The sequence below is a fragment of the Hemicordylus capensis genome, chromosome 2, assembly GCF_027244095.1.
Source record: "Hemicordylus capensis ecotype Gifberg chromosome 2, rHemCap1.1.pri, whole genome shotgun sequence".
NCBI classification, from domain to species: domain Eukaryota; kingdom Metazoa; phylum Chordata; class Lepidosauria; order Squamata; family Cordylidae; genus Hemicordylus; species Hemicordylus capensis.
Genome location: NC_069658.1, coordinates 380827763 through 380853366, shown reverse-complemented (window position 1 = coordinate 380853366; position 25604 = coordinate 380827763). Strand labels below are relative to the sequence as shown.

Sequence of the window (25604 nt, the reverse complement as noted above, 5' to 3'; positions counted from 1 at the left end):
GGAGACTCCACAATTAATTTGATGTCTGAACTGGAGGTGTCCAACAACTCCTCTTATGTGATTCAACTGGATCAGTTTCAGTTTGTGACTCCTGAGGATGTGGACAAGCTGCTTGGAGTGATGAGGCCCAGCACTTGTTCTCTTGACCCTTGTCCAACATGGCTTGTTCTGTCTAGCAGGAAGGCTGTTGTAGGCGGCCTGGTGGAAATCATAAATGTTTCTCTGAGGGAGGGTAGGATGCCTCCTTGTCTTAAGGAGGCAATTATTAGACCTCTTCTAAAGAAGCCTGCATTAGATCCCACAGAGTTGAGCAATTATAGGCCTGTTTCCAACCTCCCATGGCTGGGCAAGGTAATTGAGAGGGTGGAGGCCTCTCAGTTCCAGGTGGTCTTGGAGGAAACTGATTATCTAGACCCATTTCAAACTGGCTTTTGGGTGGGCTATGGGGTGGATACTGCCTTGGTCAGCCTGATGGATGATCTCCAATTGGGAATGGACAGAGGAAGTGTGACTCTGTTGGTCCTTTTGGACCTCTTGGCGACTTTCGATAATATCGACTATAGTATCCTTCTGGAATGTCTGTTGGGGGTGGGAGGCACTGTTTTACATTGGTTCTGTTCCTATCTCTCGGATAGATTCCAGATGATGTCGATTGGAGATTGTTGCTCTTCAAAATCTGAGCTTAAGTATGGTGTCCCTCAAGGCTCCATACTCTTTCCGATGCTTTTTAACATCTCCATGAAACCGCTGGGAGAGATCATCAGGGGATTTGGAGCTGGGTGTTACCAGTATGCTGATGACACCCAGATCTACTTCTCCATGTCAACTTCTTCAGGAGTTGGCATAGCCTCCCTAAATGCCTGCCTGGAAGCAGTAATGGGCTGGATGAGGGAGAATAAACTGAAGCTGAATCCAGATAAGACGGGGGTACTTATTGTGCGGGGTCAGAACTCCAGAGATGATTTTGATCTACCTTTTCTAGATGTGGGTCACATTTTCCCAAAAGGAACAGGTTCTCAGTCTGGGAGTACTTCTGGATCCACACCTCTCCCTGGTTTCTCAGATTGAATTGGTGGCCAGGGGTGCTTTTTATCAGCTTCTGCTGATATACCAGCTGAGCCCGTTCCTTGAGAACAATGCCCTCAAAACAGTGGTACATCTGTTGGTGACCTCAAGATTGGACTTCTGTAATGTGCTGTACTTGGGGATGTCTTTGTATGTAGTCCGGAAACTTCAGTTGGTTCAGAATGCGGCAGCAAGGTTGGTCTCTGGGTCATCTTGGAGAGACCACATTACTACTTTGCTGATGGAGTTACACTGGCTGCCAGTAGGTTTCCGGGCAAAATACAAAGTGCTAGTTATAACTTATAAAGCCCTAAATGACTTAGGCCCTGAGTATTTAAGAGAGCGCCTTCTTCACTGTGAGCCCCACTGCCCATTGAGGTCATCTGAGGAGGTCCGTCTCCAGTTACCGCCAACTCGTCTGATGGCTACACAGAGACGGGCCTTCTCAGTTGCTGCCCCAAGATTGTGGAATGCGCTCCCTACTGAGATACGATCCTCCCCATCTCTGGCAATTTTTAAAAAACATCTTAAAAACCCATCTTTTTAACCAAACTTTCTCAGCCTTTTTAAATTTGTTGGTTTCAATTTTGTGATTGATTTTAAATTGTTGAATTATTTTAACTTTTTATATGTATTTTAATTGTCTTATGTTAACTGCCCAGAGATGAAAGCTTGGGTGGTATATAAATGTGATAGATAGATAAGACAGATAGATTAGATAGATAGATTAGATAAAACTTCCAGACGAAAACAATTACTCGGCCCTGGTCGGGAAGAGGCTCACACCACATTTCTTGCCTATGGCTGCAATAAAAGAACTACTACTACACTACATTCTTGAGCCTGATTAGCCTCCATTCCAGACAATTAGGTATTAGACACAATCCTAAACAGGTACGCCCTACTGTTGGAGGCTATCTCCCCCCCCCCCCCACACACACATTTCATTTCTACCTCCACATCCAGGAATCGGTCCAAACATCTGCAAATGAATATGGCAATTCAGCTTCTTTGACGTGGTCTCTGTGCTTTACATAAATGGGCTTTGCGCCTGCACAGAGATCACATTGGAGCTTCCAAGCTAGGGGAGGTATATAGGCGGCTGCGTGGGCTTCCCTCTTCAGTCTTTCTTCGTCCGCGATAGAAGACACATCGTTGAGCACTCCTTGCTAGAGCGTGCTGTTAAGTATCTACCCTTGCCGGTTTTTACCCTATATTTTGTTTAGTATTCCCCTTCATTAGTGTTTTTATTTTGTCCCCGGTACCCCCCACCAAAGTTTCCTTGGATTTTTGCCATTCCGTCGTGGCCCTCAGGCCCGCTGTGCTACTGTTTCCTTGGTCCTTCACTGGTCTGTGGCCAAAACTACAAACTTTAAGCATTGTGGTCGCTGCAGATCTAAGATCCCCTCGACCTACAGCCACAAACTTTGCCTTTTTTGTTTGGGCGAGGCCTATAAGGTTGGTTCTTGCCCACACTGTGTGGCCTTTACCAAACAGGCATGCAAGAATCGAACATTGCGTCTTTGTTCTTGGCTTTGGGAACAAGCCTTCAAGTGTTCGGGCTTGGACAAACCGCCTACTATGCAGGCCTCTTCGAGCGCTTCTCCTTTGGCCTGGGGCTTACAGCCCATTTCCTCCCCACCGGGGATCTCGGTGAACACACTAGAGGCCAATGTACCGGTTGATCCCATGGCTCGGTCTTCAACCTTGGTACCGAAGAATTCTGTGGCAGTGTCGATCTCGACAGTGGCACTCATTGAACCGCGCTCCGTCCAACCAGCCAAGAAGAAAATGAGAAAGAAGGCCCATCATGCGCCAGCGTAGCCCCCTAAGAAAAAGCATAGATTGACATATGATACCGATCCCATATGCTCCAGACGGAGACTATTCTAGATGCTGAGGTGGCTTATGCATTTAGTCCCCATGATCCCATTTACGGAGGGTAGAAATTAATGGATGGTTTTCACAGTGGGGGAAAGTAAGAAGTGGGGTTCCCCAGAGTTCTGTACTGGGACCAGTGCTCTTTAACTTACTAATAAATGATCTAGAAGTTGGGGTAAGCAGCGAGATGGCCAGATTTGCAAATGACACAAAACTATTTAGGGTACTGAAATCCAAAACAGATTTTGAGGAGCTCCAAAAGGATCTCTCCAAACTGCGGGAGTGGGTGACAAAATGACAAATGCAATTCAGTGTAAACAAGTGTAAAGTGATGCATATTGGGGCAAAAAACCCCAACTTCATATATACATTGATGGGATCCGAGTTGTCAGTGACTGACCAGAAGAAAGATCTTGGGGTCATGGTGGACAGCTCATTGAAAGTGCCGCAACTATGAAAAAGGCAATCCCATGCTAGGGATCATTAGGAAGGGAATTGAAAATAAAAATGCTAATGTCATAATGCCCTTATACAAATCTATGGTGCAGCCACATTTGGAGTACTGCATACATTTCTGGTCACTGTATCTTAAGGAAGACATTGCAGAACTGGAAAAGGTGCAGAAAAGGGCAAACAAGATGATCAGGGGCCTTGAGCACCTTTTTAATGAGTCAAAGCTACGGAATCTGGGGCTTTTTAGTTTGGAAAAGAGGCGACTTTGGGGAGGCATGACAGAGGTGCATAAAATTATGCATGGAGGAAAGAATAGGCAGAATAGAATAGGCAGAGACAATTACCACCACCCCCATAGCACTAGAACCAGGGGTCATCCCATGAAACTGAAGTCCAGGAATTTTATGACCAACAGAGGGAAGTACTTTTTCATACAGCACTTAATTAATCTATGGAATTCTCTGCTATGGGATGTGGTGATGGCCACTAGCTTGGATGGCTTTAAAAGGGGCTTGGACAAATTCATGGGGGATAAGTCTATCAATGGCAACTAGCCTCAGCTTCAGAAGCAAGATACCTCCAAATACCAGTTGCAGGGAGCAACAGCAAGAAAGAGGGCATGCCCTCACCTCTTGCCCGTGGGCTTCTCAGAGGCATCTGGTGTGCCACTTTGTGAAACAGGATTCTGGATTGGAGGGGCCTTGGGCCTGATCCAGCAGGGCAGTTCTTATGAGACACCTTATCTCACCATATCAATTGAGCTAGTTTTGTTACCCCATTTATTTGACTAAGCAGCTACTTAAAAGAGAAAAGTCCATGTGTGTCTAGTGCAAGATTCTGTGTGATGTGTTCATAATATCAAATCTGTCCTATTTGCATTTCACCCATGTTTCCCATTCTACCTATTGAACATTTTGAAGTCAATGAGTGCACAGCTGTGTCTGCCCTATGTTAGTTTAAAGCTGGTCTGTCCATCTTCAGTGGACATACTGTGTCCTTAAGTGAGATGCTGGGCTTTAAGTAACTTCTTCAAATGCTTAAATGCAAGTATGGTTCCTTCAGAGAAACTTCAATCAAAGTAAAATTAATTAAAATACTACTATGAATAACTGATAATTTCTTATTTAAAGAGGGCGTTTCCAGTGCAAAGCAGTTTCTGCAGCTACAAAAGGTGATGTTGAGATATTTTGCGCTACAAGGGAAAGCATGTATTTATGGTAGAAAATATGAGAGACCCTTAACTGTATGATTTATTTTTTGTGTAACCATAGTGCTTGATGTACAATGTGGTGGTGATATATCAGCAGGCTCTTCTTTTTATTCCACAGTGCTGCAAATTCCTGCCCATCTAGCCCCCGTGGTGCAGGTTCTTCAGGGTACAAAATGGGTCGTGTAATATCCTCTGACCTTCATCTAATGGCTGATAACTCACAGTCAGAAAATGACAAAGAAGCATCAGGTGGAGATAGCCCAAAGGTAAAATTTGATTAGAATCCTACTGCAGAATGAATCCTTGAGCTCAGTGTTACACAAATGGGAATGTTTTAATGGGTGGGGGGGGGGGAGACAAAGGTAGCATAACACAGATGTGACTTAACAATTAATAATGGAAGACAATTTAGATGTAGAAACATTTGTATGGATTTACACATCAGTAGCATGTCTGTTTTGGATTGGATCCACAGTAGTTTTCCCGCAAATTAGCAGCAATTGTCTCTCCCCTCTTGAGTAAATGGAAGGCACTTCTGTTTGCGGGGGGGGGGGGGGCGTTTTTGCTATTTTCTCCCCTTCCTGCTGTAGCCAATTGTGCCATCCTGTTCCGGAGGATTCTCCCTGCTAACTTGGCAAAAAGGCACCTTTTTACCATGGTGATTCTCTTTATTTAGAAGGGGGAGAGCAACTGGCTCTATCGACCCCCAGCACAGTACTTCCAGTGACTGTTGTTGGTGTCTATCTTATGTTTCTTTTAGATTGTGAGCCCTTTGGGGACAGGGATCCATCTTATTTATTTATTATTTCTCTGTGTAAACTGCCCTGAGCCATTTTTGGAAGGGCGGTATAGAAATTGAATTATTATTATTATTATTATTATTATTATTATTATTATTATTATTATTATTCTCAGTAGCAGATTTTCGGTGGATTGAGGTGGCTGCAGAGAGAAGGGATAGCTGCCAAAAAATGCACGCACACACACCTTCACAAACTGAAAAGTGCCTTCTGTTGGTGGGGGGGAATAAAAATTGTGGTCTTAAAGAATTTTTTTTTAATTTCAATCAGATTTTAAAATTTTAAATTTCTGTTTTTTATTTAAATTGGATTTTTATTTTTTAATTCATAAAAATAAGAACCTAATTCAAAGACACCGTCATGAATATTAATTATAACTTCTCATTATATTCTATGAACATGTTAAGAGCAGTATATGGAGATGAGAGATAATTGACCTCAATCGTATTCTGCAGGTGGTATACATCTAGTACATGCAGCACATACAGTCAAGCTCTTTCCCGCCCCCCCTCCCAAGTGCAAAGGCTAAAGTGGTCAGTAAATGAGTAGAGGATTTGGGGTGGGGGTGGAGTTGACCTGAGCGAGGAGGAGTCTGGATATACATGCATGGAATAGGGGAGGGGAACAGTAAGTGAAAACAAAAGTGAACAAAATCTAATTATGCAATCCTGAGAAAACATTTGGAGTGTATCCTCCATTGTAGAAGGGAAATGCCTGTCATGGCAGCAGGCTGTAAAGATACCCCATTTGGGAGTATTTAAATGAAGTTCTTGTATCTGTGGGTAAGATAGGCCTGCATGCAAAATGCAAACATTGCAACAAAGAAATGTAAAACCTGGTTGCCTGAATGAAACAACATTAAGAGAAGTGTGTACCTACCTTCCAAAAATGGAAACCAACATCTATCTCGGAATATGAATTAAGGTTATGTTAGACAACAAGAATATACTTTTACTAGAAAATGATTATTAAAGAGAATTTTCCTAACTAGTGATTTAAATCATTAAAATCGAGTCCTTCTGTGAAGTGATTTAAATCAATTTGATTTAAATCAAATCAACCATTAAAAAAAAAAAAAAAACTTAGAATCCAACCCGTTGTTTTTCTTAATTTTGGAGACAACCTAATGCCAAGAGAAGATGTCAAATGGGACCATCTTCTAATAGAACTGCTAAGACATTTAATTAAAAATTGCAAAAAAACATGGCCAAAGTGGAAGCCCTTTTTTCACTAGCTGGCATTGGGGTGTATTCCTGCCATATACTGCAAATCCTACCATATACTGCAACAGAATGTTGCCTTACTCAGCAATGATAAAGTTGTCTTACTGTATTAAAAATGTATGTAGCTTATGTTTTCTCTTGTGTATTGATAAAAAATCCTTCATATAATTTATGACCTCCATCTTTGCTTTTTAACCTTTCATATCTTTATTTTTCCTTATTGTATTATTTTTATATTAATATTTTTACTGTAATGTAGAAAATGCCGGAACATATTAAAATTAGTTTCAAATAGAAAAGGCATCAAATATAAATATATCTCCCATAACTGTCTGATATGTTCACACTTCCATAAGTAGTGTTCACAATTAAAGTTACGTTTTTTAATTTTACTAAATGATAAGCTGTTGTTGAATATTGTTGTGGAAATATTTTAATCTTCTGTTTCTTTTAATAGGATGACTCAAAGCCACCTTATTCCTATGCACAACTAATAGTACAAGCAATTACGATGGCACCTGATAAGCAACTTACACTAAATGGAATTTACACGCACATAACTAAAAACTATCCTTACTACAGAACAGCTGATAAGGGCTGGCAGGTAAAAGTAATAACGCATTGTTTTAAACAAAATTAATGAAATAAGACTCCAGTAGAATGCCTACATTGGCCACAATCTATTCCCCCCCCCCCCGATACGGTTATGTTTAACTTCTTGCAAAATAGATTTTGGAGGGTTTTAAAGAGTCAAAATATTAATTATCTCTTTACGGGGGCAGTATGCTATGTTAGCACCATTCTCTCTTTGTAGAGCAAAAGTTTTTAAACTAAAGCATACTTTGCACTTCACTTTCAATTACTTCTTGACTAAAGAATGCCATTCACCCTTCCACAAATAGTGACACAAGAGTTTTGGGGAGAGAAGGGTAAAAAGCAAGTGCTAAATCCAGAACTGAGAAATTGCAAAATGTCTAGTAGAAGAATATTGTATTTATATTGAAAAAACTAAACATGAATAGTGGTCCTATGTGTGGTATGTAAGCGATAATCTCTCCAAATGCTACTACCAGAAACCCCCAAACAGACTAACCTGTGCACCTTATCTGATAAAGCCAATTTGAATGTGCTTATTCTAGTCATCTTACTATAGTCTGACAATTATTAGGATGTTGCACAGTTTGGAATTTTCTGGCATAGACTAGAGAGTAGTGTAGCAGGTAGGAGAAGAGATGAGGCATTTTCTGTCAGGAATTTTAAAAATGGAGGACCATGGAATTGTAAAGAACTTGTTACTACCAAAGTCCATGGTCATCCTTGCATATTTGCTCACACTAGTTTAAACCTCTAGCAGTAGTTGCCTTCATATTTTCAATCTTTCCTCTGCAACTATACTGGAATTTAAGTTTAAAAAATCCCATATCTGATTCTGACAATACTGGAAGGCATTTCTGTATCTGTTCCAGGAGTGTAGTGTGATGTAGTGAAATAAAGTGGGGCAAGACCACGAAGACTTCAAAGGTATAGATTCAGATGAACACATATTAGTGAAGAGAAGCTCTAAGCTTGCGGTGGGAATGGGATTGAAGGAGAGAGACTCGATAGTGAAGGCACGGAGCAAGGTGAATCACTTGATTGAGGTATAGAGGAGAATCTGAAATACTTCAGGGAAGAGTCAGGGTAGGAAGAAACTTGAAAATCAAGAAAGCATGAGTTGAATTAAAGAGGGAAAAATGTGAAAACCATGTTTGTTTGTGGAAATACATTGTGTCACAGTTCATACTGTGTGTGTGTGTGTATGTGTGTGTGTGTGTGTGTGTCCGTCCGTGTCCCATGCCACCCACAACCAACAATTTCATACAATGAAAGATTACTTGAGTGCCAAACAAGTGTGTGGTGGCTGGAGTCTGATCTCTCAAATAATAAGAGACCTTTGTATTAGGCCACATTCCAGCTTGCTCCTGAAGAGATGGATGACTTCTATATATCTTTTATATCCCATAGAATTCAATACGTCACAATCTCTCTCTGAATCGTTATTTCATCAAAGTACCGCGTTCCCAGGAAGAACCAGGCAAAGGCTCCTTCTGGAGGATAGACCCTGCCTCTGAAAGCAAATTGATAGAGCAGGCTTTTAGGAAAAGGCGGCCGAGGGGAGTACCTTGCTTTAGAACCCCACTGGGACCTCTCTCTTCTAGGTAAGGAATTAAAGTTGGGGGCTTAAAAACAAACACTTTCAGAGGCTTCACCTTAAGTGTATATCAAGTTCTGTTGGGCATATAGGATAATCACAGTCTTTCTTAACTGATAATTTTAGCAAAAACATTGCTAAACTTTAAGATTTGTAACAGTAAGAAAGACTTTTCCCACATAGAGAAGAGGTGTTGTATGTGACTGGCTTGCACAAAGGAGCCATTAACATTTTTTCTTGAAGAGTATTTTTGGATTTTGTTTTGTGCTCTGGGTTAGATTACCATATTTGGGTCATGAACCATTTCATAAAATTGGCTAGCAGTACTGTTTCCACTTGTGGCCCTTTTAGATCCAGAATATCTTGCATTTCTCATCTAATTGTAGGCAGTGGCTGTTGCAAAGGGGAGGTACTGGTTTATACAATGCAAGTACTGCGCAGTCACAAATTTTGACATTCACAGATTGAATGTTTGCTCATAATATTGGAGCCGCACCTGCCAACTTGATCTCTTCCCTCACAGTGCTGTTCAGGGGTAATGTATAATAAGTGCATGTCCCCTTTACCCCAACTTGGTTATCATTTGGTAGCAACCAGTGAGCGAGCACACACCTCAACATGGCTTTTGACTAGATTTTCTTATTTTTGCCTTGGCCTGCAGTTTGATTCCTCTAGAGATGTGTACTCTGCATATACCTCTGGATCCAGTTGATGCCTTTTTTAAAAACTAGGAAAAACAGCTTCAGATTGTGGTATTTGGGAGGAGAGAAGCACGCCCTTTCTTCACTTGCTGTTCCTGTGCTCCAAATTGTTCCCTCCAACCAGATTTGTCCTCTTGAATGGTACATTGACACCTGAAAGGTCATTCTCCTCAGTGGTAGGGAGTGTAACCTGGATACTGGGTAGATCCTCCCACAGGGCCAATAGAAAACTTTACTTGCATCATATGCTGGGAGGAGCTACCCCCTTAGCTTTCAGTCTGATGCTCCTAATAGGACAAGCTCTGGGGCATAGAAAGAGAACATATGGATAAAAGAACAGAAAACAGTACAACAGTAAACAAGACTAATAACCTGAGGTAAGGAAAAACCCGCAAGGAATATGACTTAGAACTAGCAAAACACCCCAGGAGATACGGACCACCTGGAAAGGAAACTGCCCTAGAATTAGGATAGAGAAGAAGAATAGCGCCCCCCCCCCCAGCCGAAGTGAGGGAGGAGAGGATACACTCCCTACCACTGAGGAGAATGACCTTCCAGGTAAATGTCAACGTATCATTTTCTCAGTGGAGGACTGTATCCTGGATACTTGGACATTCTAAAGCCCCTAACTATAAGGTGGGACACGAAGCTGGATCTTCGGTAGACACCACCAACTGCAGGACACGGTGCCTGAAGGAGGCGTTCGCCAAAGTCAGTTGTTATCTTTTGTAATGCCTAATGACCATGGACAGTGAGGACCACATAGCCGCTCTACAAATATGAGCCACAGGCACCAACATAAAAAGGGCAGCAGAGGTCGCAACACTTCTAGTAGAATGAGCCATGATCCCCTTAGGAGGGGAAAGACCCTGGTTGGAATAGGCAAGGCGGATACATTGACATATTCAGTGTGCTAAGGTGGAGTTGGAAACTCTTTGACCCAAGGAACAGTCTCTAAACAAAAACGGATTCGGAACATCTGAAGGATTTAGTGCGTCTCGGATGTGAATTGCCCTACATATGTCCAGAGAGTGTCTCCCTTGGAGAAGAGGGTCTGTGACAGAATAAAGGAAGTATGAGCACTTGCGCTCTGTCAAATAGATAATTCATCTTTGGAGTGAAAGTAGGATCCGGTCAAAGGAAAACATAGGATAGACCAAGAACAGCTCCTTGCATACAGACAGCGCCCCCAGCTTGGGCACCCTTCACGAGGATGTGATAGAAATTAAGGCAACCTTGTAAGTTATGAATCTAATGGATGGGTTCAAAGGGGTCCTTGGTAAGGGCCTGTAGAACCAGATTGATGTCCCATGTGGGGAGTCTATGCACTTTGGGTGGGTTGAAATTAGAAGCCCCCCTCAGGAAACCTTTGATGTGGGGGTGAGAAGCAAGGCTGGGAGCCCCATGGCAGATCAGTACTGAGGAAATGGTGGCCACCTGGTGTGTTAAAGTATCTGTGCAAAGACCCATATTCAAGCCTTTTTGCAGGAAATAGACGCCTCCATGGGAGAGATTGCTTACACCAGTTAGCAAAGGCCTTCCAAGTGGCCTGTTAGATCTTTTTGGTGGACTTGCTTTTGAGAAGCCAGCAAGGTATCCTGAACGTCTGGGGCATAACTACACATCTTCAGAGAATCCCGCTCAACCTCCAGGCATAGAGCCTCATCCATTCTGGTTCCAGATGGAAAACCAGCTCCTGGCTGAGAAAATGGGGATCCGAACCCAGGAACAGCAGAGTCTCCCGTGATAGCACCAACAGGTCTGAGAACCATGAGTAGTGAGGCCAGTGTGGAGCTCCCAGGAACACTTACATGCGAAGAGTGTGTATTCGGCGGATCACCAGTGGTATTATAGAAACTCATAAAGCAGACTTTTTGGCCAGGGAGCTGTAAGAGCGCCCACCCCCTCCGCTCTCTGGGAGTGGTAACCGGACAGAAACAGAGGCAACTTGGCGTCTATTGGGGAGGCGAAGATATCAATGACTGGCTACCCGAACCATAGGGCTAAGAGATTGAATCCCTGAGGGCTAAGCGACCACTTGGTCTGGCCAACCTGAGTTCTCCTCAACCAGTCTACCATGGTGTTTAATTTCCCCTTTATGTGGTCTACAGCCGAATTCCCAGCAAGGTCAGTTCAATGTCTTTGGAAGCACCCCATACACAAATTTGGCTTTTCCTTCTGGATTTCACCTCATCCTGGTTTATATCTGAGTTCTAAAAATCCTGTATTTTAGCGAAATTTTTTACATTTACATGATAAGAGCAAATCATGCCTATGGAATGCAAAAAAAAAAATAAAAAAGCTGCTTAGCTGTCTTGCCTTCAACTCTTGAGACAAAGAGGTGAAAACCCAGTTTTCAGACTTTGCAATCTTTGCAGGAGGATTTGCAGTCCTGCAGAAAATGAGCATTTCCTTGCATGCAATACAAGCTGGGATGGGGGCTGCAAAAGCAGAGGCGATGCTGCAGGAGGGCTGACACATGCTGGGGATGTGTGTGTGTTGGGGTCGGGGTGGGGAATAGAAAGCCAAGGCTGATGGCTAACAGGCAGTCTGAGCCACAAACCAGTTAAGCAGAAGTGTGTGGGGGGGGGGGGCGGGGGGAGACTTCAACAGAGCTGGATCACAGAAGGTTCTTTAATTACTAAATCATTGAGGGGAAGGCGGGGCGGGGCGTCCTGCCTCCTCTTGGAAGCCATTGGCACAAGGAAAACATGGAAGCGAGCTGTGTGTGAACCTACACAAAAGAAAATTTGCAGTAGAGGGAGGGGCTGCTTCCCTAATGCTGCAAGTTTCATTCATAGTGGCTTCACTCAATGAATACTCCAAGAGCTGGAAGTCCTGTATGGGAAAGCTCAGAATTAGGATGTGCTTGTACTTTACAATGAGAATGAACTCCTGGAGTGCCAGGTGGATTGCCCACAAGTCCAGCCAATTGATGGTTTGCTGTTTTTCATTCTCTGACCACTTTCCCTGTACTATGAGATGCAGACACTGGGCTTCCCACCCCATCAGGCTGGCACCTGTGATTACTTGGACCTGAGATGTTGGAAGGAAATAGACCCCTTGAGTGTGGTAGGGGGTGTCCACCATGCAAGTGAGCCAATCGCCACCCTGGAAAGGTGCAGTATGCGACTGGATCTCTCCATTGTCCTGCCGTGGAAGGGAGTACCCACTGCAGTTGGCAGGAGTGAAATTAAGCCCAAGGAACCAACCTGATGATGGATATCAAGGAGCCTTGCAACTGACTCAATTTCAGGAAGCTTGCCCTCAGGCAGCATTAGAGAGCCTGGCGAGACTGGACTATTTTCTGCCTTCGAGGGGACGGTAGCGACACCATCCCTGTTAGAGTGTTCATCGTGGCCCCAAGGTGTAAAATGCTGGTTTGGGGCACCAATGAGCTTTTCTGTGTATTGACTATGAAGCCATGATTCCAGAGGCAGAGAGGGGTGTCCTATATATCTCTGAGGCTCTTTGATATAGAGGGTGACCTGATCAAGATGTTCTCCAAATACAGGTGGAGATTAATCCCCCTGGTCCTCAAGTGGTCCTTGAGAGACCAAAAGGAAGTGTTGGTATTGAAAGTTAACCCCGTCATACACGAAGAGCAGGTACCTTCTGTCCTGCGGATGAAATGGGATATACAAGTAGACCTCCTTGAGATCTGTTGATGTGAACCCCCCCCCCCCCTTCCTGGATAGTCATTAGAATGGACTGGACAGTCTCAATCTGGAAGCTCTTTCTCCTCAGGAAGCAGTTCACATACTTGAGGACCGGAGTTGTCCTCCATTCTCTGTTATTTTTGCGAACGATGAACAGGATGAAGTAAACTTATTCGTTTGACTGCCCATATAGCAGTAGCAATAGCACTTACATTTATATACCACTTTATAGCCGGAGCTCTCTAAGCGGTTTACAATGATTTAGCATATTGCCCCCAACATTCTGGGTACTCATTTTACCGACCTCGGAAGGATGGAAGGCTGAGTCAACCTTGAGCCCCTGGTCAGGATCGAACTTGTAACCTTCTGGTTACAGGGCGGCAGTTTTACCACTGCGCCACCAGGGGCTCCTACTTGGAAGAGATGCTGAATGGCCATAGACCTAGACTATGGCCATAGACATAGACCATAGACATAGGACATAGACTGTAAGAGATGCTGAATGGCCATAGACATCAATTTGTGTTTTGCTTTCCGTGAGAACTTGGATCTTGAGAACCTGTCCAGGGGAGGGGATCTGAGATCCAGTAAGTACCCCTGTGAAATGGTCTGGATAACCCAAGCATTTGTGGAGGCCTGGTGCCACTTGTGAACAAACTCTTGTAGCCCTCCACCCCTACTTGGAACATGGAGTCATTGGGGGTGGTTATGCCTGAATCCCTGTTTAGTTGGGATAGTGTTTTGGGAGCTCTTGTCACTGTTGTTCTGAAAGGAAAGTTGGGACTTAGACCAAGAAGGGCGGTCCTGCTCGGGCTGATGAGGACAGAAGGAAGACCATGTGCCCTTGAAGGGTGGGGCGAGGAGGCTTGCCCGTCCTTGGGTCCTCCTTTGTAGAGGCAGTAGGCATCACCTTTTTCTTGTCCTTTGTTTCCACAAGGACTGGTTCAAGAACTTCACCAAAGAGTTTTTCACATTTTAAGGCTGAATTGGCTAGATTGAGGTGTGGCTTTTGATCAACTCTCCAGTTTTTTAACCAGAGGATGTGGCACACAGAGACTTCAGATGCCAAAACCCTGATTGAGAGCTGCGTAGCATCAAGGGAGGAGTCAGCCTTCTCCAGTTTGGTTGAACCCTGCTTGAGTTTGAGAGAGTTATGTGGAACCAGGGGCAGAAGCTCCTTAATCCATAAGAAAGAAGCCCTGGCAAAAAAGTAGAATTTGCTATGGAGCTGCGCATGGAGGGAGTCATGGCCTCGTGGGACCTGCGGAGAGTCGCATCACTTTTTTTTTCCATCCTGGCCATCCCCATCTCTAGGTAAAATGTCTCCCACTCAGCCTGGATTATGTTGGGGGGAAACTGAGGGCAAGGGACCATTACTTCCTGAGTGTGGGCCCTTGAGAGTGCCTCTGGGTTCCCTCCAGGTTCTGTGGGGTTGGAATTAGAGTTGTCCTCCAAACCTAAAATTTTATGCGCCTTGTGTAGAACAGGAAAGTCACAAAGGGAGAAAAGGCATTGAGAAGAAGGTTGAGATGTATTTGCTTCATCTTCAGAGAGTTCCCTTTTCTCCCTGTCAGAAACAGAGTTCTTTGACTCCTAGTCTGGATCAGGATTCAGATGTGGATTAAGGGGAAGTGGGGACCTGGGATTCGGAGACACGTAGGGAGACAACAGTGGAGGGAGCTGATTGCCTTGTGTGAGCCTTTACCTCCTGTCTTGGGGAGGGGAAATGGGATAAGAACCGCTGGCCCTCCTATTACATTTTCCAGAACAGTGCCCCCTATCAGTCAGTGGATTGGCAGGCACTGGTGGTGTTTCCCACTCAGAGGCATTGGCAGGAAGAGCTGGGGTTCACAGCTTGCTGATCTCCTTTGCCACGAGTCTTCTGAGGAGGGCCTGGATATGGGCGGGGGTCTGTTCCTCTGCATCCTCCTCCCGTTCTCCCTCTTCCCAGTCAAGCACGCCCTTGCTGGGCCCAGAAAGCAGACTCACCGCAGTTTCACCGCTGTGATGCATTTCCTGCTGACTGGTGCTTTGTTTGGGCGCCAAGTTCATCACCATACCCTTGGATCACGTGTTGGGGGCAATCCCTTTGGTAGAAGGACTGTACAATCCTTGTTTCTTCGGCAGTGCCGCCACAGAAGAGCTCTGGCCAGACGGGGAATGTGGCCTCTTCTGCTCAGCCAAGCTTTTCCCCTGAGTCTTGCAGAGTGATTGGGTGTCCACAGGCATGGAGGGAGTTACAGTGGCAGTGGCTACGGCCTGCTGCTGCTCCTGTTTGTAAGTGGAGGCCTCCAGTGAGTCCTCAGAGAGGGAGGGAGAAACCTCCCTCTCGCAGCTGCCTGTGTGGGCTGCCATGCTCTTGTGGCCCTGTGTTGGAATGATCTGCTACTCTGTGCAGCAGACAAGCAGGCAGCCGCATCCGTCTCCTCTCTCCACGACTCACAGCTACTCAACACTGGGGATGGTTGTGAGGAAAGGGAAAATAAAGCAAAAGAGAGCAAAAAACAAGCACCAAGCAGCTGAGAAGGCCCCTGCTCTGAGTGAGACATGGTGAAGACTGGAAGCTAAGTGGGTAGATCCTCCGAGGATATGATGCAAGTAAAGTTTTCTATTGGCCCTGTCTCTGAGCAGGTGGGAGGAGCTACCCAGTATCCGGAATACACTCCCCCACTGAGGGAGAATTGTGAAAGCATTTTTGACACCTTCTTGGAACCCACAGGACTGAAAAACTATTTTGGGAGGGTGGGGGCATTTGAGAGTAGAGAAGTAACTAGCAGGAAAAGAGGCTATCCACCTCTTTCTCCCCCACCTTGCTTTTTTCTCTTCCCAATCACCTGATCCTAAAACCTTTTTTCATGTGTGCGTTGGGGCATGATGAGGAGAGCTGCAGGATTCTCTTACAAAAATTTGTATGTGATGTGTAGTTGATCCTCCAAACAAGATGCAGGTGTTTGTGTGTTCTGCTTTGGACACAGTATAATCTAGATGATTTAGGTGCTTACATGTATGGAAGGTGCATACAGCCTTAAGGCTAAGGGTTGGACTAGATGCCCAACTGGTCTTTCTCTGTCCTGTCCTAAGAATGTGACTTAAAATAGGTCTGCAAACTGCAGCTTCAGTTGGGATATATACAATGTGTGTGTATGTGTGGGTGTGTATGTTTCAATATAGTTATCTAAAATATTGCCAGTAGTTTAACTTGAAAGATGAGATTCCTATGTGTTATGCTTGCTACAGCTGACTAGTAGATATGTGTGGTTTTGGAGAAAGCTTGAGCAATGTTTATGTTTTGAAAACTCTTTGAATTAATAGCTTAATTTGTTCAAGTATTGGACTAGAATTTATGACTAGGCATTCATTTATTTGTGGATATGAAAAGTTACATGGTTTTCTAATTGAATACCACTAACCCCTGCCCTTACCCCAAGGCAAATATTGTTATGCAGGAATTTCTCTTAGAATGTGACAGAAGTTGCATACACTTGTAAAAATCCATTATTTAATAATGGATTGTTTAATAATGGTGGGCCACTGTGTGAAACTGGATGCTGGACTAGATGGGCCTTGGGCCTGATCCAGCAGGGCTGTTCTTATGTTCTAATAGCTAGGTATTAGTTCCAAAGTGGTATTTCTAGGTAAAGAAATATTTAAAAGAACTATTTGGATGTTGGAAAATCAAACAGTAATGGATATGACAAAGGAACCAAGATGAATGTGTCATGGGGGATGGGGTGGTGAGGGAGGTCCTGTATCTAATTATTCTGCAAGGCTTGTGGTTCTGTTACTTGAATAACTCAAGTAACCAAACTCATTTTCACTTGAGAGTGAATATTTTTCATTGCTTTTGTCCCATCCACCCCAACCCCCCACTTCTCATTCTGTGTTTCTAGAACAACCATTTAGTCTGCCCTTGAGTTGTCACTGCATTTAACTTGGTACAGAATCATGAATTTGTAGTACTGCTTAAGTAGCAGTTCAAGAGTTCCTCCTTGTGGAAACTGTGGGTATTGGATTGGAGGCAGATGATTAATCTTAACATTATTTTAACCCTCAGTCTACATGTTGCTGCTTTTGTTCTTTATTTACAGAAGTGCCCCAGCTTCTCCTAATCATTCTGGAGTGTTGTCTGCTCACTCAAGTGGTGTGCAGACCCCAGAGAGCCTGTCAAGGGAAGGGTCTCCTGTCCCAATGGATCCTGAGCCGAGCACTATCCAGCCAAAACTAGCAGTAATACAAGAAGCACGATTTGCACAGAGTGCCCCAGGTGAAATTTGTGTATAGTGAGTGAGTGTGTGTGTGTGTGTGTGTGTGTGTGAGAGAGAGAGACTTACTGACTGACTGACTGACTGACTACATTCTACTACATTATCCATCAATTGTGGTATAATGTAGGTTTTGCTTTGAAAGCCAGAACTGTTTTTCAGAAACAAATTATAAATGAAAAATAGTTCTTTTAAACATGCTATATTTTCTGAAAAACTAGTAGCCTCTTTGTTTTTGAATGTTTAGGTTGGATCACAGATGTATTAGTTGGAGTTGAAATGGACTTGTCATTCTGAAACTATACACTAAGGGCTTGTTCTGGTGTCTCAGGTGGCATGAGAGCTTCTGCAGTGAGACTCCATGCTACTTGGATGATGTTGGAAGTTCTGGATTGTTCCCATGCCAGAACTGCCTCAGCTTCAGCAGGAGCAATGCTAGCATGGGAAGGAACAACAGTGTGGTCTGTGGTTTCTGGCATTACTCCAGTAAGCAAGTGCTCACAACCTTAGTCTGTTTTGAGTGATCCCTGTTGATGTCTGAGAAGGGTACCCATGGAAGATACAGCAGCAGCTTGTGTGAGCAGATCCCATTGGGGATGTTAAAGTCTTTCCTTATGGAATCTGCCACTTGCATTCTTCACAAATGAGTTTCTCAGATTGTTACACTTCTCATGTGAGTAAACTACTCATATGTGCAAGTATATTCATATTTTGCAGCCCAGGTGTCCTATTTGAAATTTGTCAAGTTGCTACAGATCAGGGACTCTGCTGTCAAATCCTAAATATGTACCAGAGCTGCAGAAAAACCTGATCACAGAGAACAACTTAGTTCCATTTTAGAGACAAAAAACACTGAGGGAGAGAAATAAGTTATTGGCTTAAAGGCCAGCTGTTGAAATCATAGCAGAGAACTTGTTCAAGTTTACAACATATAAAAAGCAATTGCCTTGTACACTTCAATCATAAAGGCCAGTTTGGATGATGATTTCCAAGTGGCCTCACTCCCATGTGATTGGATTGAGGCCACTTGAATATCATAAGTGCATTGCTGAGGGAGGGTAAGGTGCCTCCATGCTTGGAGGAGGCAATAATTAGACCTTTTCTTCAGAAGCCTTCCCTGGATCCCTCGGCGATGGATAGTTATAGGCCAATCTCTAATCTCCCTTGGTTGGGCAAGGTGATCGAGAGGGTGGTGGCCGACCAGCTCCAGGCGGTTTTGGAGGAAACTGATTATCTAGACCCATTTCAAACTGGCATTAGAGCGGGCTATGGGGTTGGGACAGCCTTGGTCAGCCCCTACCTATACCAGGGAATCAACAGAGGAGTGTGACTCTGTTGGTTGTCTTGGATCTCTCGGCAGCGTTCGATACCATCAAACACGGTATCCTTTTGGGTTGCCTGGAGAAGTTGGGGATAGGAGGCACTGCTTTGCAGTGGTTCCGCTCCTATTGGGCAGATCCCAGAAGGTGGAACTTGGTGACAGTTGCTCCTCAAAATAGGAGCTGTTATATGGAGTCCCTCAGGGCTCCATTCTGTCACCAGTGCTTTTCAATATCTACATGAAACCGCTGGGTGAGGCCATCAGGAGGTTTGGTGCTGGATGTTATCAGTATGCTGATGACACCCAAATCTACTTCTCTCTTTTATCTGCTTCATCAGGAAATGGCATTCATTCCCTAAATGCCTGCCTACAGGCAGTAATGGGCTGGAAGAGGGAGAACAAATTGAAGCTGAATCCAAGCAAGATGGAGTTGCTCATTGTAGGGGTTCAGAATCTGAGGGATGAGTTAGATCTCCCTGTGCTGGATGGGGTTACACTCCCCCAGAAGGAGCAGGTACACAGCTTGGGGGTGCTCCTGAATCCAGACCTCACCTTGGTATCTCGGAGGCTGTGACCAGGAGTCCTTTTTATTAGCTTCAGCTGATTCGACAGCTGTGTCCATTCCTAGAGGAGGATGACCTCAGAACAGTGGTGCACCAGCTGGTAACCTCCAGGCTTGACTATTGTAATGCTCTCTACGTGGGGCTGCCTTTGTACGTAGTTTGGAAACTTCATTTAGTTCAAAATGCGGCAGCCAGGCTGGTCACTGGGGCAACTCGGTGAGACCATATTGTGCCTGTTTTGAAACAGCTGCACTAGCTGCCGGTATGTTTCCGGGCAAAATACCAAGTGCTGGTTATTACGGTACCTATAAAGCCCTGAACAGCTTAGGTCCAGGTTACCTTAGAGAGCTCCTTCTTCGGTCTGATCCCCACCACACGCTAAGATCATCTGAGGAGGGCCGGCTCATTTGGTGGTGCCCAGAGGCGGGCCTTCTCTGTAGCTGCTCCTAGATTGTGGAATGTGCTCCCTGCAGAAATCAATAATTTGAATTCTTTATTGGCATTTAGGAGAGCCCTAAAGACCTACCTGTTCGGCCTGGCCTTCCAGGGTTTTTAAATTGCTTTAAAGGGTTTTTAATATATTGGGTTTTTATAAGGTTTTGAATTGTTTTATTTTTTAGCTGCTTTATTGTATTTTAAATTTTCATTCCCGATCATTGATTGATTTTAACTGTTTTATCATATTTGTGAACCGCCCTGAGCTATTTTGTAATGGCGCTGTAGAAATCGAACAAATAAATAAATAAGATGTGAGTGCACATTTCTCCCCCTCAGTGTGCTGTTCACTAATCATATGGGGCCACCCCTCTACATGCACTTTAAATACTATTTTATAGGTGCATGTAGCAGGGTGACTTGGATGAACCCCACTTGATTAAGAAATGGCACCTGGGAGGGAGATGGGTGTGCTTGCTTCTTAATCACATGGGCCATTTGGAAATTATCGTCCAAACCAGACTTTATTATTGGAGACTACAAGGCAGTTATTAAAAAGAACATTCCCATTCATATTATATGGCTGAATGACTCTAGGAATCTACAGCTCCTCTTCTTTATCTTTTGCCTTTCTATGGCCTGCCCCTCCATCCGTTCCCTGCCTTCTTAAGACTCAGTCTCATTTTTAAATAATAAGATTGAAAGGATCCACTCCAATCTCACTATCTGTCTTGAACTCTGCTCCAGCTCTCTATCCTCATACACCTCCCCTGACCCTTTCTTCTGTCTCATTTGATGAGTCAACTGTCTTGTTTGTTCAATTTTAATTTTTATTGTTGTGCTTGTCTAGACCCATCACATGTTCCTTTGACCCTGTCCCCTCCCAGTTCTGGATTGCCATCTCCCCCCACCATTTCCCTGCTTTTGCACCACATTATCAACCTCTTGCCCCACCTCAGTTCACTCCCTACTGCTTTCAACCATGCAGCTATGTTGCCCATTCTAAAAAAACCTTAGCTGTCTGCTTTTTTTTTTTTTTTTGGCCATATTTTCTCCCTAGGTGATCTCATCATATCCCATGGCTTTCAGTACCACCAATGCACAGATTCAGCTCTACCTCTGCAATCCAGAACTTTCTCCCACCATCTAATCCTGCAGCTCCAAATGTGTGTCTTATATTTCCATTGGATGCTTTATTGGCAATCGCCCCGTGCTGCTACCACTTGTCATGGCCCCGTCTCAACCAGTCCTGAGACTTTTACATTTAATTTCTGCCACCAAGTAGACTTTTAGGTTTTCTCTGGCTGAGTCTACTACAACAACCTTTCTGTAGAGTGGTAAAGGGGTGGAGAAAATGGAGAGAAGCTACAGATACAAACAAGAAATCTTACTTTGAAATAGTTCAGTTTTAAACCAATAGCTCTCTTGAAAGGTTTAGTACAAAAACAGCAACTAAATGACCATAAGGAAGAAATGAAATGTGATCAAAATGTACCCAGACTGACCTGTCTAGCACTGGACCCTAACTCAGAGTCCTCTGCAGTCACCTCAGTTTTTCCAGCAACACTGTTTGTCCTTTGTTCAGTCTCAGATCCTGTTCTCCTTCACTGTTCTGGAGTTTCAGCCCCAAGACTGTTTCTTCTTGCTGCTGAATGATTTTAGCCATCAGAGAGTTTCTACTCTCTTCCAGTGATTGCTCAGCCCTTTCCATCCCCAGCTCTGATTCCTTCTAACTGTGCCAGCACTTCCTTCACTTGGACTCTTCAGTTTTGCACTTCTTCCTCCAACTTGTCCTGCACATAGACTCTTCTTTTCCAGCACCAAACTTGTACTCCCACTAAAGCTCTGCTGAAAGTAGCCTCCTTTTATAGACAAATTTCCCTCCCATTTTTCCAAACCATCCAATCAATATAACTTAAGCTCCCTACCATTTTTCCAAAAATAACCCGTGAAATCAAACCTCCACTTCGCTCCCAAATTTTTAACTGTCAAACTCTTCTCCCTCCAAAACCCAGCTGTAGAACAGGAGCTGTGAACTTCTGATCCCTGCATAGCTTTCTTAACACAGTGAATAGCAAGGCAATTGCAACCTAAAATCCTATATACAAAAGAAGAGGTTTAGGCCTCATTCCTTCACAGCAAGACCAGACTTCATCTTTCTTTTCAAGCCCTCTTCTCCTTATCTGTTGAAAGCCTCCTCATTCACCCTCTTGAAAATATGTATCATTTCTCCCTGTACAAAAATACAACCCTTGCTCTCTGTCCCCTTGACAAAAACTATGTTCCAAGCTGTGGTAATCCCTTGCCTTAACTACTTCAACTGTTTCTTCCTCTGGTCTCACCTCAGTCCTCTCACCTCTGTCCAGCATTCTGCTGTAAAAACAGTGTTACTACTCATTGCACTGACCATGTGATGCTCTTCCTTCAATCCCTGCACTAGCTTCCTGTACAAGCTTCTAGTTCTTAGTATAAAATCTGCTATGATCTTGCACTCTCTCTCTCTCCTGTCATATGCTAATACATCCCTACCTGTGACCTTCAGCTGTGCAAAGATATCCTGCTCCCTCCATCAACACTGCCATTTATGCAAGGTACTGCCTCCCAGAATAACTCAGTGATGCCACATATCCTTGAAATTGTACTGCAAAACCCACTTCTTTTTCATGGTCGTTGTGCATTTACATAAATGGGCCTAGACTTGTGCAGAGACTCTTGGAAAAATTCTAGAGCTCTATCCAAATGCTTTTACACCAGCCCTGCCCCTTCCCTTGTAGGGGAGATTTGGCTACACATGCCTAAAGAGTGTAGCTGGCAACTTCCTGCTAAGTTCATATCTTAGTCTTGGTAGCTCCCTCTGGCTCTAAATAAAAAGAGTTTGATTTTCAGACCTCAAGTCCTTGATATCAAGATTGGGCTTGAGTCCTCCTGCTTTGGGCTTGAAGTCTCAAAAGAACTGTAAAAGAGGAAAAAGAAGCATAAGTATTCATTAAACTCTTATGTCCAAATTATAGAATCCCACCTTCATCAGTATCTTTGGTACCACTGTATGAGCTGGTTTGTCAGTGCAGCAGCCATGAGGAGAAGCCCCCTGTCATGCTGAGTTTCAGAGGACGAAATTATCAATACTCCCTTCTCTGATTCACAGAGACCAGGACCTCAAAGTCCTGTGCCACCTCAGGATTACCTGCATCTTGGAGAAAACCTACTTGGAAATCAGCTAGCAACATCCAGATTCAACACTTGGAGATATACATTGGATAGATGGTTGAACTGATCTCCCTCTCCGTATAGAAGGGACAGATCTTTCCCATCAAGGCACTACTTTCTCTGTAGGAGACATATTGGGCCTATTTCCCCCAGAGATACTCTTCCAAGAACCAGTCTGACGTCACTAGGAATGTCATTACTCCCCATAATGAGGGTGGTGTTCCTGTTGTTCCTGCTAGTGGTGTGCGTGGTTTGGTTCGGAGGCCATTGGGAAAGCCGCCGGCCCGGCCCAGAATTCTGGCGGTTTGGAAGGGTGGGGGGGGTGTCGCTTCAACGGCGGGGTGGTAGTACTCTCCCCCCCCCCGGCCATTCTTCCCCCTCCGGCACTGGTGCTTTTAAGAATCTTCTTGGGGCGGCAGAGTTCCTCCCTGCCGCCTCTGCCCCCCTCGTTGTCCGTCAATGCCTTAAATGAAGAAGAGCTGGCGGAGCGCATGTGCCCTTTGTGGCGCGCGTGCCGCGAAGGGCACATGCGCTCTGCCAGCTCTTCTTCATTTAAGGCATTGACGGACAACGACGGGGGCAGGGGCGGCAGTGAGGAACTCTGCCGCCCCAAGAAGATTCTTAAAAGCACCAGCACCGGAGGGGCAAGAGCGGCGGGGGGGGAGTACTACCACCACCACCCTTAAAGAGACACCCCCGCAAGTGCCAGACCACGCTTCTGCCATACCATGCACACCACTAGTTTCTGCTCTCCATGGCCTGAATATAAATCTAGCTGGAATGAATGGAGAAAGCGCCAGTACTTTAGGGCTTATGATCCAAGCCAACATCCACTATTTCAAAACTTAAGTTCCTACCCCATCAATTTGGAGACTGTGTTCAATCTGCCCTCCCCACCACTGTGTGTGTGTCATTGACAACAGTACCACTAGTGTCTACAGTCACATCAGTCAGTACCAAAGCAAATTCATTGATTCCGTTTCTGCTGCCAGCTCCACCCAGTAGAACAGACCCCTGCTACTGTTCTACCAATATTACAAGTGCCACATGTGCTCCACCAACAGTGGCCCCTCTAATTTTTTTCATCTCTGTGCAAAATGAGTTTTGTTCTGGGCAGCAGTATCAAGGCAGTGTGTGTACACGTGCATTCATAGTGGGGCCTTCCTGTTTCAACCTGAACGGGTTCTAAAATGAACTGAGCGGACATCCAAAAACTTCTGAGCGCACGTGCAAAAACCTTAGAGGGAACAGTGTCCACCATTGTACCAAACACTTCTCCACAGACACATCTGGCCTTGCCAGTGCATTTAATTCCTGACTTGTTTATGTCATTAACCTCAGTGTGTGTACTTATTACTCCTCTTTTGGTACCATCATTTATCATTGTATCCTCACAGACCATACCAGTGTATACACTTGTTGATTCTGAACAACAGTCAACTGCTCTACTTCATCAAGAGATTCTGAATTAGACTCCATGTCTTTGGATGCTTTGGACTGGGCTACAGAACTACCCTGCAACCAGTGGCAGGATACATGTATTTTGCTTTTTATTCAATTACTTTTGAGTGTATGCGATATTGATAAAGAGGATGGCTATATTCCTTGGCCTCAAGGGCATAGCAAGGTTGGAGTGGGCCCTGGAACAAGATGGGCCCCGGCCCTCATTCCACTCTTATAGCATCTTCCAGAGGGCCACCACCTTCTAGTTAAAACTTACTAGACTAAAACTGTGAAACTTGTTCAATAGATTATTCTGGGCAATTACTGTGTCAGCTCTAGCTCCAAGGCCATTGCTAGAGCTGTCATCTTGCTCCAGCATGCTGCTCTCTAAAGGTAAATTGAAGATTAAGAACCTCCCCTTTGAAGGAGAGGGGTTCTGATGACACATTAGAAAAAGTGCATAAAACAAAATCTCTGGCACACTCACAGGTTCTTCAAAAGGTTTCATAAACCATACAGGCATTATTGCATCCATTCACAGTGACTGGACCCATCTCGGTCTTCTTCAAAACTTGCTTTCCAAAGACTTTTGTTGAAAGGGATATGCCAAAACTCCATCTATAAACAGTGAATGGCCCCAAAACCAGAGAGCTTTTTAAAAAGTCTTCACAACATATTTCCCTTCTCAGTCATTACCTTCAGGTGTGGGAAACCATTTATTAATGCCTTGTGTGTTTTCACTGTAATAAAATTAGGATATGTAATCAAATTCAACACTTTGCCACCCTTTGGAGTCCTTCAGTTTACAACACCATCCCCGCCTCTTTTCTTCAAGATGGAAATTGTCCTTCAGAAGAAGGTCATAGAGCATGTCCCGCAATCCTGTTCAACAAACAATTCCCAAAGATGTTCAGATAATCCTACAGCTCCCTTACACTGGAGATTGGATGGCATTGATGAATCTGAGGGACATTTACTTCCATATATCTACAGTGAACATTTTTAATTTGCTTGGGCCCACAAAATTTATCAGTGTCTCATCCTCCTGTTTTGAACTTTCAGCTGCCCAAAAGATATCCACAAAAGTCATGGCTGTGATAGTGTAACCTATGTGCTGGTGGGATATCAAAGTATATCCTAAGAAGACAAATTGGCACCTCCTCATGTCTTTGCAACCACTTGTCTCATAC

At 44.2% G+C, this 25604-nt stretch overlaps 1 protein-coding gene across 1 annotated transcript in view; it reads left to right on the top strand.

Moving 5' to 3' along the window:
- FOXK2 (forkhead box K2) overlaps positions 1–25604 on the top strand; it is an 83832-nt gene that overhangs the window by 48737 nt on the left and 9491 nt on the right. Inside the window, exons 3-6 of the mRNA XM_053291899.1 lie at positions 4728–4875; positions 7090–7236; positions 8637–8830; positions 17272–17447. Coding sequence (XP_053147874.1) covers positions 4728–4875; positions 7090–7236; positions 8637–8830; positions 17272–17447 — 665 coding nt within the window. The remainder of the gene's footprint in view (positions 1–4727; positions 4876–7089; positions 7237–8636; positions 8831–17271; positions 17448–25604) is intronic.